Consider the following 19,721-nt stretch of genomic DNA (forward strand, 5'->3'; position numbering starts at 1 on the left):
CATCCCCCCTCCTGAGCCAGTTTTGGCCCTGGGGACCCCATCCCCCTGGACCAGCCATATGTGTCTGTGTGACCTGGTCCCACCCACAGCACCCAGTCTGCACTGGAACCGTGGGGGAGCCTCTAGGCCCTCACGGTCCCTGCTAGCTCCAGGCCTCCTGCAGGAGCCAGCATTGCGTTCACACACAGAGACCTGCTAAACATGCAGCTCCCTGTGTGTGAAAGTAATTTGTCTGTTTCCCTGCTTGCTTGACAGCAGGCAGAGAAACAGACAAATGCTCTGCTTTCAGCAAGCGAGAGCATTTTTACTGCTTTCACTTGCTGAAAGCGGAGTGTTTGCTGTGGCAAGGTGGGAGCTTTATAGCTCCTGCCTAGCCATAGTAAACAGCTATGTCCGGGGAGTGGGCACCCCAGGACAAAGTAGTAACTGGCCCTGAGGGGTGGCAGTACTCCTTTCTTGGATTTGGTCCAGGGCAGGTGGTGGTCCCTGGGGCACAGGTGGGCCAAGCAGGCCTGCCCGCATCCATATTTTAAAGAGACTAGGTAGGTGGCAGTCCCTGGGCTGTGGGGAGGGGTGTCCATACAGCCCCAGCATTCAATTAAAGAAAAGACCCAGGGAGGTGGTGGTCCATGGGGCGATGGGGGTCCACTTGGCCCCGCCAGCATTCAATCAAAATAAAGACCCTGGGAGGTGGGGGCTCCCAGGGCTGCAGGGTGGTCCAAGAGGCCCCACCCCATTGGTTTCGACTAAATCCCCAGGCAGGTGGCGGGGGGGGGGGTTGGTTTGGCCCGCACATTCAATCAAATTAAAGATCTAGGAAGGTGGTGGCCCCGGGCCTGCGGGGGGCACACGTTCCCATCGCATTAACTGACCATTGTTTGTACTGGGGAGGTGGCGGTCCTTGGTGTGCGGGGACACCATGTGGGCAGCAGTGCGAAATTAAAAGCAGTGCCCCCAGGGAGTTCACCCCAAGGGCATCCTTTTTGCAGTAAATCTGGTGATCCAACCACGATTTTGTGGCAGAATTGACCCCACAAAAATGTTTTCAGCCCCTAGCAGGGTCCCTGTGGGACCCCTCCACCAGTCCTAGGGGGTCGGGTATTGATACCGTGCACCTCTTTATTTCTTTATGTGGGACTCAGCTAAAGCCAAGATGGCTGCCAACGCTGCCTGGTTGGTGTTGGCAGCCAATCAGATTTCAACACGGGGACTGCTGGATTCACGGAGGATCGGTGTCCCTTTAAATAGAAATTTTCCAAAATTACATTAACAGATTTACGCCAAACTACAAAAAGCATGATCTGTGGACCAAAACTTAGCCTTTTGCCAAATTTGGTGTAATTTTATCCAGTGGTTCAGACTGCAGTCGTGTCTAGAGGTCCTATGGGAATTAACATAGGGAAAACACATTTGGGACCCCCACTACACGAACCACCACCAAAGCGTCCAGATAGCATCTGAAATAACGAGCACATTTTTGGGAAAATTCCCTGAAGATTCATCAACCCGTGGCAAAGATATAGGCAACTGGAAACCACTTATTTTTATAGAAACTAGGTCCTAACTATAACTACCTATTGGTGACCGCCTCAACCGGCAATAAAGATATAGGCAAATCAAAAATGCTTTTCCTATGGAAGCTAGCTCCTAATTATAACTTGTCGCCTGTAGGTAGTTATAATTAGGATCTAGTTTCCATAAGAAAACCGTTTTTGACTTCTCTACCGCCAGTTGAGGAATCTTCGCAAAATGTTCCCCAAAAAGTGTGCCAGAGGGTCTAATTGTGCATAGAAGGTTTCGGGGTGATCCGTCAAATGGGGACAAGGAAAGGAGGGGTCAAATGAAGTATGTTTCCCATGTTAATTTGCATACAGATTTTGAACACGACGACATGCCCGAATCGCTAGACGGAATGACACCAAATTTGGGAGAAAGCTTGATCTTTGTACAGAAAGAGTGCTTTTTAGGTCTCGCCTGACCCAGCGCATGCGCTGGTCTGGCGAGACTTATTGAGAGGGCTCCAAAAAGTGCTACCAGGCCAGCCTAGAGCTACAGTGCATGTGCGCGGGCGCGCGCGCCGCGTTTTACCGCGATTACTTTCACTTTCGGCCGCTTTGATGTTTGATCGTGATCGCGATCACTTTCACGGCCGCTTTGCGTAGCCAATAGGTCTCGCTTTTGGGACCTTATAAGTATTTAGTTACGCAACTGTTGCATGGCTAAACACTTATAAGGTCCCAAAGGCGAGACCTATTGGCTATGCCAATGCTTGTTGTTATTTGGTGTAAATTCATTCAGTACTTTTAGACTTATTAAAAGAAAACCATGCGCTCTCCTGAATAGCCTCCTAATCTCGTGCAGACTAGATCTAATTGGTTGCCAACACTTCAACCAGGAAGTGTTGGCAGCCATCTTGGGACTCAGATTCAGCCGATTCCCAAAAATAAAGTTAAAAATAAAGAAAAGGGAGCAGGGTAGGAATACCCTGACCCTCTAGCCCGGTCCTGTTTGCAGCGATTTTGCGACAGATTTGCGAATTCACAGCAAAATGAAAAAAAGCACTGTGTCTCTTACAGCCCCCATATGGGCCAGGTCCCAGGGGAATAATTTCCTACTAAAACCTTTTGCCTTTCTTTCCGGCATTTCTGTCACATTTAGAGACTCTGCTTCTGGATTCACATTGGCAGTATAATTTCCTACGGATGAGCTATGTGTCCCATTTCACAATTAGAAAGTGTAAGTGCCTTGCCCACCTTTGTTTTATAAGAAACTACTCACAAGAGGGAGAGGAGGGTTAGTGAGCCAAAGGGTAGGGGGGTGAATATTGAATTTATCTGATTTCTCTTCCGTTTTTTAAAGCGCATTGAAGAGACTGTGGGATAGAGTGACACTAGCATCATAAAAACAGACCAAACTGATGGCTTTCTGCTTTGTGGCCGAGGCATCCGGATTTTCATGAAAGCATTATGGGTTTTAATTAGTGACTGGGCTTGCAGTCTGGAGTAGCCATTCATTGGTAGGCCGTGGAAACCTCATTGTGAATATACATCTTGTAGTGTGCTGGGGGGCTCAAGGGCTGTTTTCATCTCTGTCGAGGTGCCACAAACAAGAACATGTGTCTGCAATGCCTTATCTTCTTTTATAGTGCCTAGTCATTGTCACATGATACATTGCAAATAATTTCATGGAGCATTCAATGACATTATTAACATTTTATATTTTGTGATGCAGCTTCTGGAGTGGGTAATACTGTACATGCCATGTGTGTTCACCCAGCAGTGATGTGTGTACTCCCTATTTCGACCAAGGCAGACTGAGCCAATCTTCACTGTCAAAGGAGGGCAGCAAAGAGGTTACATTCCCATCATAGTGCAGTAAACGGGTACCTACATCAAAGCATGAGGTGCTGCAGAAAAGTGTGTGTGTGTAGGGGCCAGAGCGTGCCTTTCTCGAGATGACCCTATGATGTGCATGCCAGTTCTATATGCGTCTCTGTAGTAGGTACATTATCAGATAACATGTATTATGTCCTCATGGAGGGAAAGGTAGGAAAGGTGTTAATATGTTTCAGATTAATGATATTAAATGGGTGTGTAAAAGCTGAAACTTATTGCAAAGTTGTGACGTTCGAGGTGAGGAGGACACTGGTACTCCCACCCAGTGCTTTCCTGCCCCTCATCTGGTACAAACAGTACGCAGCACAGACTTTGACTAATCAAGTGTACTTATTTCATCAACTTCTGAAGGAGGAAAGGCTGCTCTTGCCTTGTTAAGAGTCAGATCTTTGACTCGTGGGCTCCACATGAATATCTGAGCACTCCTGGCGTTTTCCTCTGTTTATGTGAGAAAAAGAGTAGGTGTGATGTTCTTACTGCAGTTTCTGTTTGTTGATGTCTCTGTCGAACACAGGCATTGTAATACATAATATTGTAAACTTTTTATGCAAGTTTATACCAGTGAAGAGGCTGCAAACCTTTAAATATTAAGGTGAATAGTACTTCGTTATCTGAGTATCTGTTACAATAATGGCATACTGCATCTATTTTTATCTCAGAATGTGTTGAATGGGGTCATTTTAGACTATATGCAGGCTGTTATCAGCATTTTATATACTGCCATTCTTGTATAGCCAGGTCCTGGACCTCCCTTAATGGTTCCTTTCCACATAGTTGAAGCCTTTCTGGGTGGTTGAGGTCAAGAGGATAAATTACGATGCATTGTTTTCTATTATGGGGCATGCACAGTATTACGGAATAGGTACACGTTATAAGAATTGTTTGTACACCATTGCAAAAAATGTACATTCCTAGTAGAATATTTGCAGAATATCCATCGTTAATTTCTTTGGACACAAGGAACAATCACATTGCTGAAACGCACACAGGGTTACTGGAGACATATCATTGTGGTCCATTACACAGATTTACTGTAGAATATGCACTGGACATTTACTCAATGAGGTAGCACTTAGTACTTAACAAGCAGGAAGTATGCCAGTTTTGTAGGTATTTTGTGCAAAACTGTGGACTCTTGTTGGATAAGGGGGCAAGTGAGGTTCTATTCTTGCACAGTCACTCACACAGCTATTGACACACCCACACAGATACTCAGACACCCAATCGCACACTTATTCTGACACTCTCACATCTACTCACAGATCCATACAGCCACTCACACAGCCACTCACCAACCTCTACAGCTACACACACACACTCATACACCCACAAAACCACTCACAGACCCATACAGCCACTACACACCCACTCACAAATACAGCCCCTCACTCACCCACACATTGACCTCTACAGCCACTCTCACATCCACTCTCATAGGTTACATGGTACTGTTAGGAAATAAAATAAAATAAAGAAATTCACCCAGAAAACGAAAAGATTACAGGGAAGTTACAGTTAGGAGATAACGTTAAAAACCATAGAAATTCACTGAAAAAAACAAAGGTTACAGGTATGTAGATAGGCTCAGATTTCACTCATACGAAACCAGTGAAGTTCAGCAGTTACAGTTACCCGAGCTAACTTTAACTTAAGACCTTGCAGTACACTGCTTATGACATCAGATATTACATCACTCATGACATGGTCTGTAACATCACTGATGACATCACTGATAACATCTCAAATGACATCACTCGTGACATTATCAGCAGAACTACTCACATACCCACTCACTCCCCATAGAACCTCTCATACTCCACTTATACACCCACACAACTACTCACTACTCATACAGCCACTCATATAGCCAATTACCCACCCTTAAGCTACTTACCTACCCATGCAGCCACTCACACACCCATTCACTCATGCAGTCACTCACACTAGTACTAACACACGCACAGCCAATTACACAATCACTCACCCATACAACTACTCACACTCACTCACCCATGCAGCTACTTTCACAGCCACTCACTCGCCCATACAGCAGTGACACATCCATTCACTCATCCAGAAAACTACTTACATACCCATTCATATATCCATACAAGCACTCTCGCTCCCACCAACCTACCTATACAGCTCACACTGGCACTTACTGTGCAAAACAGCTACTCATACACCTACTCACTTACCAATGCACCCACTCAAACAGACAATCACCTACCCATACACCCACTTCCATACCAAGTCACTCACCCATAGAGATATTCACACAGCCACTGAGTCACCCATACAACCACTCATACACCCACTCATCTGCCCATTGAGCCACTCACACAACCATTGAGTTACTGATACATCTACTCAAACACACACACTCAGCCATCCATACAGCCACACACACAGCCACACACCCACCTATACAGTCACTCATACACCCACTCACTCACCAATACAGACACTCACATTGTCACTCACTCACCCAAATAGCTTATCACACATCCACTTATTCACTCATACAACCACTCACACACCCACTCACATAACAGTACAGTCACTTAGACACCAACTCTCACACTGATACAGACAGACACACAGATGACATATGTTAAATCACTATCATTCATTAGTATTCCAAAAAGAATAGTAATTTAACTTATGCAGTAGCTTAGTATATATGTGGAAGTCTCAGAAACATTGTCAAAACACACTCACTGGATGATGTCATCAGTGATGTCATTAGTTATGCCATTTGAGATGTCATGAGTGATGTCACTGACCATGTCATGAGTGATGTAATATGTGAGGTCATAAAAGAAAGGTGTGGCTTAATGGCTAGGATGGCCAACATAGCAAACACAAAGAGATGATGGACGGAGCACTGAAATGTTTCAGACACTCACCCCCCCGTCACAGAGCTGGGGTGAATCCATCTTCGTTCTTTAGCTCACTTCTACACCCCAGTTCAGACCCAGCTATATGCAAATCAGTCTTGACCCTGTGTCTCATGGGAACAGTCCAGCCCGAACTGCCAAGCCAGGTCTTCCCTGGACTCGAAAACAAGCATCCTGGGACCAATTTCGGGGGCAGCTGACTTTGAAGCTGGAGAACCAGGTTTGAGTCTGACGGGAGGCTCAAACATCCTGTGATTCTGGGCAAATCACTTAATCTCCCAGTGCCTCAAAATGTATGTGTCCATCTGTAATGCAACTGGTGCTCATGTAAAGTGCTCTGAAACGTTTTGATCAAGTTCATGCTATATAAAACTGCCAACAAAAAAAAATAAAAAGCAAGCAGCGCATTGCGGGGGCCTAGGTTATAGAAGTTCTAGTTAGCTAAATTAATTACAACTGCTCAATCTCACTGGTTTTGAACAAGTGAAATCTAAGCCTAAGTATAACATCCTAGCGTTTGGTCCTGAAAGAACCCTTTTTGTTATTTGGTGTAAATCCATTCAGTAGTTTTTAAGATATTAAAGGGAAAGTAAATTTGTTTATATAGGGATGCAGATCCTCCAAGGATCCGACAGTTCCCATGCAGAAATGTGATTGGCTGCCAACCCTTTAACCAGGAAGTGTTGGCAGCCATCTTGGGGCTTGGCTTCAGTTGAGTCCCACAAAAAATGTTTACAAAAAGAGATGGGCAGGAATCCTCTGACCTCCTAGGCCTCTTGGGGGAGTCCCACAGGGACCTCGCCTAGGGCAAAAAAAGCATTTTTGTTTTTATTTTCCAGCAGGAGTCATGCTGGATCCAATGCTCCCACCGAAAATAAAAGCAGGCATTGGCATAGCCAATAGGTCTTGCATTTGGGAACTTCAACAGAAATACTTTATCTGCAGTCCAGGAAATCTGTATTTTTACTGGGTATAGGGAAATTAAATGCTTTGTCCAAAATAACACCCTATTGAGAAACATTTGAGAATGGAACCTGGTTTCTGAGCTCGTACAGTTAGAAGTTTTGCCCTTCAAAGCACATTCACTTCCCATTAACACAAGCTGTGTGCTGCCTGTTAGGCAGGCTAAACAAAAAAGTATGTTGTCTGAAGCTGCTGCCTAATAAAAGCCCCGGCAGTTGTAAGGTTACAAATTAAGCATTGGGATTGCGACTGGAGCCAAAAGTTTTGTCATTTAAAGCACATTCCCTTCATATTTCCACGGATTGTGCGCTGCTTGTTAAGCAGGCAAAAAATAAATATATATATTGTTTAAAACTGCTGCCTAATGACAGCCCCGGCAGTTTCTTGGTTACAAATTAACCATTGGGAATGCAGCTAGAGGCATGTCACTATTCTATTTCTGTTTTTGCCAAATAATATTAAAATATGTTCAGTGCACCAACAGCATTGTCTGTGCCTTATAAAAACAACAACCATACAGGTAGAATACATTTGGAGCTGGACTCCTATTTTAACTATAAGTGCTTCCAAAGGCGATTGCACAGAAGTTAAAGAGAACAATATCTGTGTGTATATAAAAAACCGAAAAGTTCAGAATAAAATGCACTATAATTCAGTTAAAAGGCACAGATTCAGAAAAAAAATTGTGTGCACTTTTGTGCCCTATTTAGCATATAAATGAAATACATAAAACAGGTACTGCATAGATTATATTAGAGAAACAAATATATAATCTAGGTGACCGTGTTTTAATAGTGAGACCAATCATGATTGTAGGTTACCGTGCTTTATATTATATTGTGGTGTTTTAAACATAGGGAGAGTGTAGTTCTTAATTTGAGCTGGTGGTTTCTGGTGCTCAACAGCAGCAGCTAATAATCAACAGAAATACTTTATCTGCAGTCCTAGACACCTGTATTTTTACTGTGTGTAGGGAAATTAAATGCTTTGTCCAAAATCACACCCTATTGAGCAACATTTGGGAATGTAACCTGGTTTTCTGAGCTCGTACAGTTAGAATTTTTGTCCTTGAAAGCACATTCACTTCCCATTAACACAAGTTGTGTGCTGCCTGTTAGACAGGCTACAAAAAAAAGTATGTTGTCTGAAGCTGCTGCCTAATAAAAGCCCTGGCAGTTGCAAGGTTACAAACTTAGCATTGGGAGTGCGACTGAAGCCAGACGTTTGTTCCTTTTACAGCACATCCCCTTCATATTTACACGGGTTGTATGCTGCTTGGTAGGCAGGCACAAAAAATATATAACATTTTTTCAAACTTCTGCCTAATGGCAGCCCTGGCAGTTGCTTGGTTACAAATTAACCATTGGGAGTGCAGCTGGAAGCAGAGGTTTTGTCATTTAAAGCACATTCCCTTCATTTTTACCCTGGTTGTGCCCTGCCTGTTAGGCAGGCTAAAAATCAGAAGTATCTTGTCTGAAGCTGCTGCCTAATAAAAGCCCCAGCAGTTGCAAGGTTACAAATTAAGCATTGGGAGTGCCACTGGTGCCAGAGGTTTTGTCCTTTAAAGCACATTCCCTTCATATTTACACGGTTTGTGAGCAGTGTTTTAATAATGAAACCAACATTGAATGTAGGTTACCGTGCTTTATATTATGTACTGGCGTTTTAAACATAGGGAAAGTGCAGTGCTAAATATGAGCTGGTGGTTTCTGGTGCTCAACAGCAGCACCTAAAAATCAACAGAAATACTTACGCTGCAGTCCAGTACACCTGTATTGTTAAATGCGTGTAGGGAAATCAAATGTTTTGTCCAAAATCACACCCTATTGAGCAACATTTGACAATGGAACCTGGTTTACGAGCTCGTACAGTTAGAAGTTTTGTCCTTGAAAGCCCATTCACTTCCCATTAACACTAGTTGTGTGCTGCCTGTTAGGCAGGCTAAAAAAAGGAAGTATGTTGTCTGAAGCTGCTGCCTAATAAAAGCCCCAGTAGTTGTAATGCAGCTGCCACCCTGCTCGCCTCTGCTTGCTCCCGCAGGCAAAACACAGTGGGAGTGAACATTACAGATAATAACCTGACCCACGAGGAATGCAGCTGCCACCCTGCGCACCGCTGCTCGCTCCCGCAGGTAAAACGCTGTGGGAGTGAACATTACAAAAGAGGTGGGACATGCACCCGCCTTTAGCCATTTTTGTGCTTTCATTATTGAAAGACACACGCAAAAGCCTACCCAATGTGTGGGGGGAGTCAGACCCACACAGATCAGTTACAAGAAGCCTTGCAGAGCAACGCATGCGCGCTGCACTAGGCTCGACCTAAAAAGGAAGTGCAGGCTTCCGTGCTTCTCTAACATTTAGCCCCTGGATAGGCCAGGTCCTGAGGGCATGCGAAATTTAAAAAAGGAGGGGGCACACAGGGCCCCCTCCTGAGTTTCCTTTAAGCCCCACTGACCACCATCTCCCTGGGGCTTATCTTAGTGTTACTGGGGACACAAGCCTCCCCCAGGCCCCAGGGACTGCCACCTACCCGGCAGGAGCAGTCTAACTGTAATGACATCGGGTACCTTGTGGACCCCTGCACTCCAGGAACCACCACTACCCAGGGCAAGCTTGATAGTAATGGGGGGTCTTGTGGACCCCTACCCGGGGACCACCACCTCCCCAGGGCTAAAATGCCATTTTAAAAGTGGAGGGTGCCGAGCGGTCCCCCTACTGGGCCATATACCACCCAGGGACCACCACCTCCCCAGGGCCAGCCCATGTTCACAGAAGGATGGGGCAATAATGGCCCTGGGCAGCACCACCCCCCCAAGGGTCCCGGGATGCCCAGCCCCAAGATATAGCTGTTTGCTGTGAGTTGACGGTAGCTTTGACAGCTCCAGCCAAGTCAGAGCAAACTTCCTGCTTCCAGGAAGTGAGAACTGACAAAATGCTCTTGCTTGCTGGAGGCAGAGGTTTTGTCTGTTCTGATGCCCAATGAAAGCAGGCATGGAAACAGATAAAATGATTGCTCCTGCACGGAGGGAGCTGCCTTTCTTTAGCTCCCTACGTGCAGCAGCAATACTGGCTCCTCGCAGGGACCATGGGGGCCCTGAGGCTTCCCCGTGATCCCAGGAGAAAAGACCAGCAAGAGGCAAAATAAAGATGAGAAACAAGCAGAAAGAGGCAGAATAAAGGTCAGAAGCGAGCAGAAAGATGAAAAATATAGGTCAGAAATGAGCAGCAAGAGGCAGAATAAAGGTGAGAAACAAGCAGAAAGAGGCAGAATAAAGATCAATAACGAGCAGAAATAGGCAAAATAAAGGTGAGAGACAAGCAGAAAGAGGCCAAAATAAAAAGGTGAGAAACTAGCAGAAAAAGCCTGAATAAAGGTCAGAAAATAGTAGAAAGAGGCAAAATACAGGTCAGAAATGCACAGCAAGAGGCAGAATAAAGGTCAGAAACAAGTAGAAAAAAGCAGAAAAAGGTCAGCAATGAGCAGAAAGAGGCATGATAAAAGTGAGAAACATGCAGAAAGAGGCAGAATAACGGTCAGAAGAGGGCAGAAAGAGACAGAATAAAGGTCAACAACAAGCAGAAAGAGATCAAACAGAAATCAGAAAATAGAAGAAAGAGGCAAAATAAAGTGAGAAACAAGCAGAAATATGCAAAGTAAAGGTCAGCAATGAGCAGAAAGAGGCAAAATAAAGGCTGATTAAGGTCTGATAAAGATCTGATAACGGTGAGAAATGAGCAGAAAGAGGCAAAATAAAGGGCCAGGGGTGAAAATCCAGGGGGGCACATATTGTGACCTCCCTGCATGCACCCCCAGGCCCAAGAGTAGCAGGGGCCCCTGTAAGGGCCCCTTTAGTTGCCTCTCCCCCACCCTTTCCATGGCAGCTCAACGCCATGGAATAGGCGGTGGACAGACAACATGTAATATGCTCGGCGGTGCTGCAGAGGCACCACCTGCATATTGCTGGCCCTGTCAGCACTGCCTCGGCCACACGAGATCCTTGATTTCGGTGGAGCTGGCGGTCTCGTGGTGGTCCAACCGCCACACTCATAACACTGCGGGCGAACCCGCAGTGTGGCGGAGCGCACACCAGATTCGGCCGCACTCATAATCAGGCCCTCTTTGCCCACAAACCCCCGAAGGCAGTGTGCTAAATGTTTAAGCAACGGGAATTCACTGGTGGAGGCAATGTAACACTGAATTCACTATGTAAAAAATGCCATAAGTTCATATTACTCAGCAACTCCACTCATCGCCTTCCCCCGCTCTTTTCTCTTTTCACTCACGTGTCCTCAACAGGCCCTTGCATCATTCCAAAGTTGTCGCCACACTTCTGAGCCGGTTATGCTCTTTTCAGACTGCCCAAAAGTTATTTTCAGCAAGCAAAATATCGTACAGCCATGGGAACAATAAAGTTCATTTCACCTATTTCACCTTTGCACACACTTCTTTTAACAGAATGTTAAATATACATTTTCCCTCCTTTGACATCTTATTTGTGCCGAACAAATATGTTTACTAACATTTCCTCTGAAAGGAACAAAAAAGACAGGTTCGCGCATATGTTTCTGACAGTCTCTGATTTCAAATTAGGCCAGTTGTGCACACAAAATTAGTTACCTAGACAACGAATCCTGTCCCATCAGCCGTATAATCCAGTTTAAATGTTGTATTACTTTTTAACAGATTGAACAAACTGCTAATTATGTACACATATGCCTGTTGGAAATTAAATTCTCACTGTCTTGATCCCTAATACAATTTTTATCCTAAATGCCCTGTAATATATTGTACTTTTTTTTCCGTATCGTTTTTGATTTTTTTTAAAAATAATGTGTTACTCTTTTCTACTGTCTTGCTGTTGTAAAGTGCATAGTCGGAGAAAGAAATGTAATAAATGACATTAAAATTAGAACTTACCCTTTCCCTTCTTGAAGTGACAAAACAGCAGACTTCTGTGTGTCGTAGTTATAAAATTGATAAGAGGCACTATTCCCATAGGCAATCCTGACCTGACAACAGGGTAACAAGGACATTGTTAGTGTACATCGAAGTAAAATCACCACAACATTGCAGTTTCTACCACAGTTATCATCAAGTATTTTGAAATGAATACCTGACTTGTAAAAGATTGTTTGAAGCATTTGCCATTTATGATGTTTTCTGGGGTTTGTCCAGAAAAGATTTGTCACAGAGAAAGAGATAAACCAGGATGGAAAGATTAATATCCCATCAAATCATCATGCGCGCTTCAGGTATGGAAGAGAGAAACCCCAGTAATAATTCCAAATCTATTGTCAGTGATAAGAACATGAACCAGTCTCTCGGAATTTCAACAGAATGTAAATCATCTTTTTTCTCATTAGTCTATTAAATCTTGGTTTTCAGACTCATAAAATTGCTTGGTGAGCTGTGTGTGTCAAGGGAGTGACTCGCAAATAAACACATGGCCAATTCTGTTAAAAACTGTCCTTAATGACAACATGCCAGATGTAAAAAGCAAGCTTTTGATCACATTTGCTCCGAATCTGAGTTTGAGACCAAAAAAAATGTTGTTAGCAATGTACTATACACAGTAGAAATTTAGAAATTGTTATTTGGAAGGGGTGTGTAGTAGTCAGACCCAAATAGCGGTGGTAAACCTTTGATAAGTTACCGACCCCCATCTTGGGAAGGTAACCCAAGTGCAAAAGCAAAAAGGGTTTTGGTTAGCAGTAGGCAGTGGGCCATAGGATCGCTGCAAACTCTCAAAAAAACTAAAAAGAGTGTACCCTTTCTTTTTTAATGCAGCCCAGCTTCCTGGCTGCATATACAAAAAATAAAGTTTACCTTTGAAAGGCAATCACAGACATGGCGGTCTGCTGACTCGAGCAAGCTCCTATCCCTGTGGCCTCCAATCGTAGTGAGTTGCAATTTACAATCTTCCTCATTAATTTTCATGGGGTAGGCTGGATTGCGCATCATAATGATATGTCATTTTAAAAGCTGACCTATCATTACATAAATTGGTTCTTAAAATGTGTTATTGGCCAAAAGAATACTGGTTGTAAATTGCAAGGGATCTTGATCCTCCTTGGTCTTTTAAACTCTTGGATCCCCCGTTGTCTGGATCGTAAAGATGAATTCAGATCCTAATGTCACTTGGTTGACAGGATGGATTGGTGAGGGTTCCTTGTCCCTCTCCTTCAGTAATCCCATGGGGCGGGAATTCAATCGTAAAAGACTTTAAATCATCTTTTACAGGAATAGTGGATGAAAGAGTTTAAAAGGTCGAGGAGGATCAAGCTCCCCTAGAAAAAGGACTTGGTTAGAACTTTACTCTGTGAGCATATATACTATATGTTGGAATTTGTAACCTGGAAGAGTGGTTGTATGATGTCCAATTCTAGGAATACATACACATGCTTTGAAGAAAACTAAATAATAGGAAACACTACATGCACCTTTGATCTGAAAGAGAAGGCTGGGCTGATGAGTTCTCGTCTCACTGAACCTTTTTTTAAACACTTTTTGCTACGAATTTGTGTGGGAGATTGTGTATTTTTCAGTTTTGTCAACATATCATATATTTCATGAAACACGCTGACATGTTCCATATATGCAGGATACGCCTAACATTGAAATATGGTAATGATGATACGTGTGAAGCATCATATATTATTAGTAATTATTATAGCAGACCGGCATCTCTTGAATAGACTTATGTTTACTTTTTTGTGCCTTCTCCCTTTTTAAATTTATTTTGATTCTAATTTTGACATTTAATTGTTGTACAAACCTTTGCACTAAATTTTGGGGAGGTGTTTTACACATGTACATTTGAATTTTTGTAAATGTGAAGCCTCCGTTTTATTTAAATTCTGTTTTCATACATTTAAGGACCATGTGGAGAACTGTTAATGTAAACACATATGAGGAATACTGATAACGGATACCTACGTGGTAACAAATATAGCATTAAAGCTCTGTGCAAATGTTATACTCACATGGTATGGTTTATGATTGTAGATCCTTGAGGTATGGCTGATAGTTGAATGTTTGAAGATTTATAGGTGAATTTATTTGTTTTACCAAGGGGAGAATTCATTTTATTACTGAAACGGTGCTCCGTCCCTTGGCTTGTGGGGCCTCTCTCGCTTGTCTAATTTCAGCCATGTGCAACAGGATTTGGCAGCATGGCCTAGCTTATGGCCAAGCCCTGCACTCAACACACAGTGGGGAACCAAGTCTAGTTGCAGCCAGCCATAAGCCATTCATGAGGGGTTGTCCAGACCAAGCACAGTTGTAGTATATCAAATGATTTTTATAATTTTTTTCAAGATTCACAAATCTTGTGCAAGATTTGCAAATCGTGAGAACCCCCAGAAAGGTATTGCGAAGACAGAAATAGTCTAGGAGTCACAAATCTAGCCCAGTAAAAATCATTTAATATTAATTTATATGCAGAAAGTCCACACTGGTCTGAGGGTTGGAGTAGGCTCTTCCTCACACTTTGTGCCCTTTTGTTTTTATTTTTCCCAGCACAGTGCTCAGTGCACTGTTGGAAGCCAGAGTCCCAGTCCCGCATTATTGTCTCCAAATGCACGACCCGGGACACCCCGACTCAATGTTAGGCCAAGGAAGGACACCGTTTGAGATAGCCCTGCTCACCCCCTTAGTAGCATGGCACAAGCGGCCAGGCATATCTCCAAGGCACGAGTGTCTAGTATGTGCAACCATGTCCACAGCAACCCACTGGCAACAACACAAATGGAATCCACATGAGTTTGATAAAATGAGTATAAACTTTATATCACAAGATATACGATCAGACCACACGATACAAAAGCCAACATACAATAAAGGGTAATATTCGTTCTGGCTGGCTGGTAGGTTCAAATCCCAACCACCGCTTTCCAAACGCTATGCTGGTCATAATGCTAGAATCACACACATTGCAATGAGCAAACAATAGTGCGCTGCGTGACAATACAATCCTGTGCTGGGCAAAGGAGAAATAATACAATGCGTAACGATACATCCCGGTACCTTGCTGTTAGACCTGGCATCTTTGGCGTGGTTTGCCCTGACTTTTTGCCTCTACCACCTGTATTTTTGACGCTGTGCTGGATTTCATTTTTGCTGGTTTAGATGCTTTGGGCACTATGCCACTGCTGATCAGTGTCAAAGTGCAAGCGCGCCCTAGGTAAATTGTTATATTGATTGGTTATCCATTATTATTATATTTGTTTCACCTGTTAGCTCCTAGTAAAGTGCACTGAGTGTGCCAGGGCTGGTGATTTAAATGCTACTAGAGGGCCTGCAGCACTGATTGTGCCACCCACAGGAGTAGCCCTAAAATGGTGTCACAGGCCTGCCACCGCAGTGCCTGGGTGGAGTTGCTAACTGCCATGCTGACCTGACCAGTGTCCACACTGGCCAGGCCTAACCCTTCCCTTTCTGTACACATTGGACACCCCTATGGAAGGCCCTAGGTACCCCCCTGGGCAGGGTGCAGTGTATGTGAATGGTAGAGCTTGTATTGGTGTAGGTGACATGCTCTGGTAGTGAATTACAGACATTTTCCCTGAACTCAGAATTTAATAACACATCTTTTAGGAAAGATGGTTTTTAAATCCTGTGTGTGAAAACAACACTTTTAGAAAGTGGCTGTTTCATTTCATGCCCTTTGTGTGCCTTGGCCTGTTTGTGAATTGACTGTCTGGTTTGTGAGTGACAGGTGGCTCCCAGAGGCTGAATGAGTCAGCCCAGGGCTGAATAGGGAAATTTCCCTGTAGATGGGTGGGAGGAGTTGCACCTGGGCATGAATAGGGCTGTGCCTGCCTTCCACAATGCTGGCTCCACCCCCTGCTGGGCGGCTGACGACCCTGCCCCTCTCTCTCTCAAAGGAAAGAAGAAACCAAGTAAACAGAGTGCTCCAGGACTGGCTAGAACTGGTTCTGACTAGGCCAAGGCCCCTCTGCCTTCAGAGGACAAAGGATTTTGGGGTATAAATATTGAGACCCAGACTACAGAAAATTAGATCATCCTGGAATCAAGAAGGAACCTCTGCCAAGGAGAAAGCTGGAAGACTGAAGAAGGACTGACCTGCTGTAAGGCTGACCTGCAGTTGCTTTGCTGCCAAGGAGAGGGGAAGGACTTTGCTGTGTGCTGTGTCCCCTGGCTTGAAGGAATCTCCAAGGGCCTGAGTAAAGCTGGCCTCCTGTTAAGAAGTCCCAGGAACAAAGGACTTCACCCCCAGCTTCCCCCTGAACTCTGCTGTGTGAGTTCTGCCCTTCCTAGAGTGCTTGATCCCATTGTGGGGCCTCTGGAAGTTGTGCCTGCTGTTGGGAAGCTGACCAAGAGAAAACAAGTAAGAGATCTGCAACTTTTTCACGCACCGCTGGCTTAGCGAGAACATTTCTGTCGCTGCGAAGATCGTCGCAGCGCCTGTTGCTGCTGCAAAATCAGCGCCGCGTTCGTCTTCGGAGCGCATCGCCTCCGGAGCGGGAAGATCCCCGTCGCTGCGTGTATCGTTGCAGAACCTGCCGTCTCTGAGTGAGATCGTTGCACCGCTCGTTAGCGGGCCGCATTTCGGCGCTGTGAAGATCGTCGCAGAGCCAGCGAAGATCGTCGCATCGTGCCTTTGCGAATACATTTCTACCGGAGAAGCTACGCCTTAGAATCCATACAAGTATTGCCTCACTCCCCATACAGACCGGATTCGTCGCACACGCCCACTGCGTGCAGCGGCGTTGTCGCATCGTCTCCGCAGGGTCTCAGGACTGACGCTGTTGCATGTTTTTTGACGTCTGAGCGCCACTAGGAACTTTTATCGCATCACCAGGTACTGTTGGCAAAAATCGACGCTAATGTGGATTATTTTGTCGCTAAGCTAAGAACTCTTTTGAAACCATATTCTTGAACTGTGTATGTTGGATTTTTGTCGTTTTGGTCTTTTGTAGTTTATATAAAAGTACTTTATTTATCTACACTGGTGTGGAGTCCATTTGTGGTGTTTTCACTGTGTTACTGTGAGTGTTTGTACAAATACTTTACACATTGCCTTTGATAAGCCTGTCTGCTCGTGCCAAGCTACCAAGGGGGTGAGCAGGTGTTATCTAAAGAGTGTATCCTCCTTACCCTGACTAGAAGCAAGGGTCCCTACTTGGACAGTGGTACCTACCTCTGCCAACTAGAGACCCCCAGATCTAACATTGGTGGTCAGCGGTGAGGATTAGAACTTGTATTTGTACTTGACTCACAGTAATTGGTGTACATCACTAGTTTAAGTGCAGACCACTACGCAACCACATACTGTGTTTTTGGTTCTATTTTTGAGTAACTCTTCTAGAGCATCATGTCTCAGGTGGCAACAAGTGAGAGGGCAGGATTGGAGTTTTCCATTGAGGATCTGTATTCGTACAGAGTTGAGGAGCTCAAGCAATTCTGCAAAGACCTTGGTTGCCCTGTGAAAAGCGGATTTAGAAAGGATGTGCTACAAAGAGTCTTGAAGGCCTGGTGGGAGGCCCAAGAGGACGATGATGCAGGTGAAGAGAATGGCTTTGTTCTCCAAGATCTGCCCGTGGGCATACCAGTCTCAAGGGCTGGCAGCAACCATTCTGGTAGGGGCTTCACCCCAGAGGAGTTAGAGGAGAACCAAAGGGTGAGAGAGCATGAATTGGAAATCATGCGAATGAAGATGAAGCACTTGGAAGTAGAGAAAGAAGAGAAAAGATTGCTTTTGGCTCATGAGTTGAGCATGAGGGAACTGGACATCAGAGCCAAACAGGTGGAGACCAGTTCCAATGTTGGCAGCGCACCGCCAGTGCATGGGGGTAAAGTATATATCCCCAAAGATTTGGTGCAGAATTATAATAGGAGTGAGGATATCTATGCCTGGTTTACCTCATATGAGATTGCATTGAGGATGAATGGTGTGCCTGATCAGCATTGGGGGGAGGGCCTGTGGAAACATTTTGAGGCTTCTGGGAGGAGTGCTCTAGAGCCCTTAGAATTAGCAGGTGCCATGACCTACCCCAATATGAAGGAGGCCCTATGTCTCAGGTATGGACTTACTCCAGAGCAGTATAGACTGCAGTTTAGGAACTCCAAGTAGAAAGAGTCTGAAACTTGGATGGAGTGTGTAAATCTGTACTCGCGTGCACTGGAAGGTTGGATGAAGGGCAACAAAGTAACTGATTACAAGGGGTTGTTGCATTTAATTAGTTGGGAGCATTTGAGTAGTCTATGTGTTCCAGAGCTGCGCCAGCATCTTTTAGACAGCAAGCTGATGGACCGCATTGAGCTTGCAAAGGAGGCGGACCGCTGGACCAGTACCAGGGTCCACAGAGGAATTGTGGGTATCACAGCCAAAGGTGGGCAGGGTCCCTAGCAAAAGAGTGGGGGGGACAAGGGTAACCAAAAGAAGTTCTCTCAAGGGCCCCAAAACAGTTCCCAGGGAAAGGAGTCCCAACCCTCCAAGCCCAAATCAACCTGGCCCCCTAGGGGCAGGCAGGACCCCAGGGGCCCACCTACCTGCTATCACTGCAAAGAGGTGGGGCACATTGCCCCTAGTTGCCCCAAGAAACCTCCAGCACCCACTGGTGCTCCTAAACCGGGTTTAGCAAGTATAGCTTTGGGGGAGGATTTAATTTCTAGTGAAGGTGAGGGACCAGCAGCTATGACCCTTGTCTCTTTTGGAGACCAAGAGATGGTCCAGGAAACGTACCTGCCCGATAACACTAAGAAATACGGGCAGTGGGTGACCGTCAATGGGAGAAGGGTGGAGGCTATGAGAGACACAGGAGCCAGCGTGACATCTGTGAGGGGTCAGTGGCTGTCTGAAGAGCAGGTCATTCCCAATATACTTCACCCAGTAGTTGCAGCTGACAACTCAGTGCGCCTCTGTAAAGTGGCGCAGGTTCCCTTTGAGTGGAGGGGGGTCTCAGGTCTCTTGAAGGTTGTTGTGAGTCCATCCATGCCTGTAGACTGTCTGCTAGGTAATGACCTGGAGAGTTCCCCGTGGAAGGAGGTGATACGCCAGGCTCACATGGAGATGTTAGGTTTGCCTGAGTGGATCTGTGTGACCACTCAGTCTATGGCAGTCAGTAGGGGTGATTCAGCAGACCTGGAGCCTGAAACAGTGGCCCAGTTACCGGCCCAGAGGAGAAGGAGCAGAGGGCGTGGGAAACCAGCCCCCACCGTTCCCACGGTCCAGGAAGGAGCAGAACCTGAGGTGGATACCCTGGAACCTACAGGGGAACAGGTGGCCGAACTGGGGGACCTACCTGAGCTGACCTATTGGCAGCAAGAGGGTGGCCCCTCCAGGGAGAAGTTCTGCAGGGCGCAGAAGGAATGCCCTTCCCTCATTTGTATGCGGCAGCAGGCTGCAGACCATGCAGCAGGTGGAGCGGCCAAGGATCATCTCATTTACTGGGAGGATGGTTGCTTTATAGTGAGCCTAAGTTCTCTGAGCCCGGTGAAG

General features: G+C 45.3%; 1 protein-coding gene across 1 annotated transcript in view; it reads right to left on the minus strand.

Annotated features, from left to right (window-relative positions):
* LOC146830893 (fibrocystin-L-like) overlaps window positions 1–19,721 on the minus strand; it is a 533,569-nt gene that overhangs the window by 456,496 nt on the left and 57,352 nt on the right. The window contains exon 15 of the mRNA XM_085603812.1: window positions 12,176–12,267. Within this exon, the coding sequence (XP_085459938.1) occupies window positions 12,176–12,267 (92 nt within the window). The remainder of the gene's footprint in view (window positions 1–12,175; window positions 12,268–19,721) is intronic.

The sequence above is a fragment of the Triturus cristatus genome, chromosome 5_1, assembly GCF_964204655.1.
Source record: "Triturus cristatus chromosome 5_1, aTriCri1.1, whole genome shotgun sequence".
Taxonomy (NCBI): domain Eukaryota; kingdom Metazoa; phylum Chordata; class Amphibia; order Caudata; family Salamandridae; genus Triturus; species Triturus cristatus.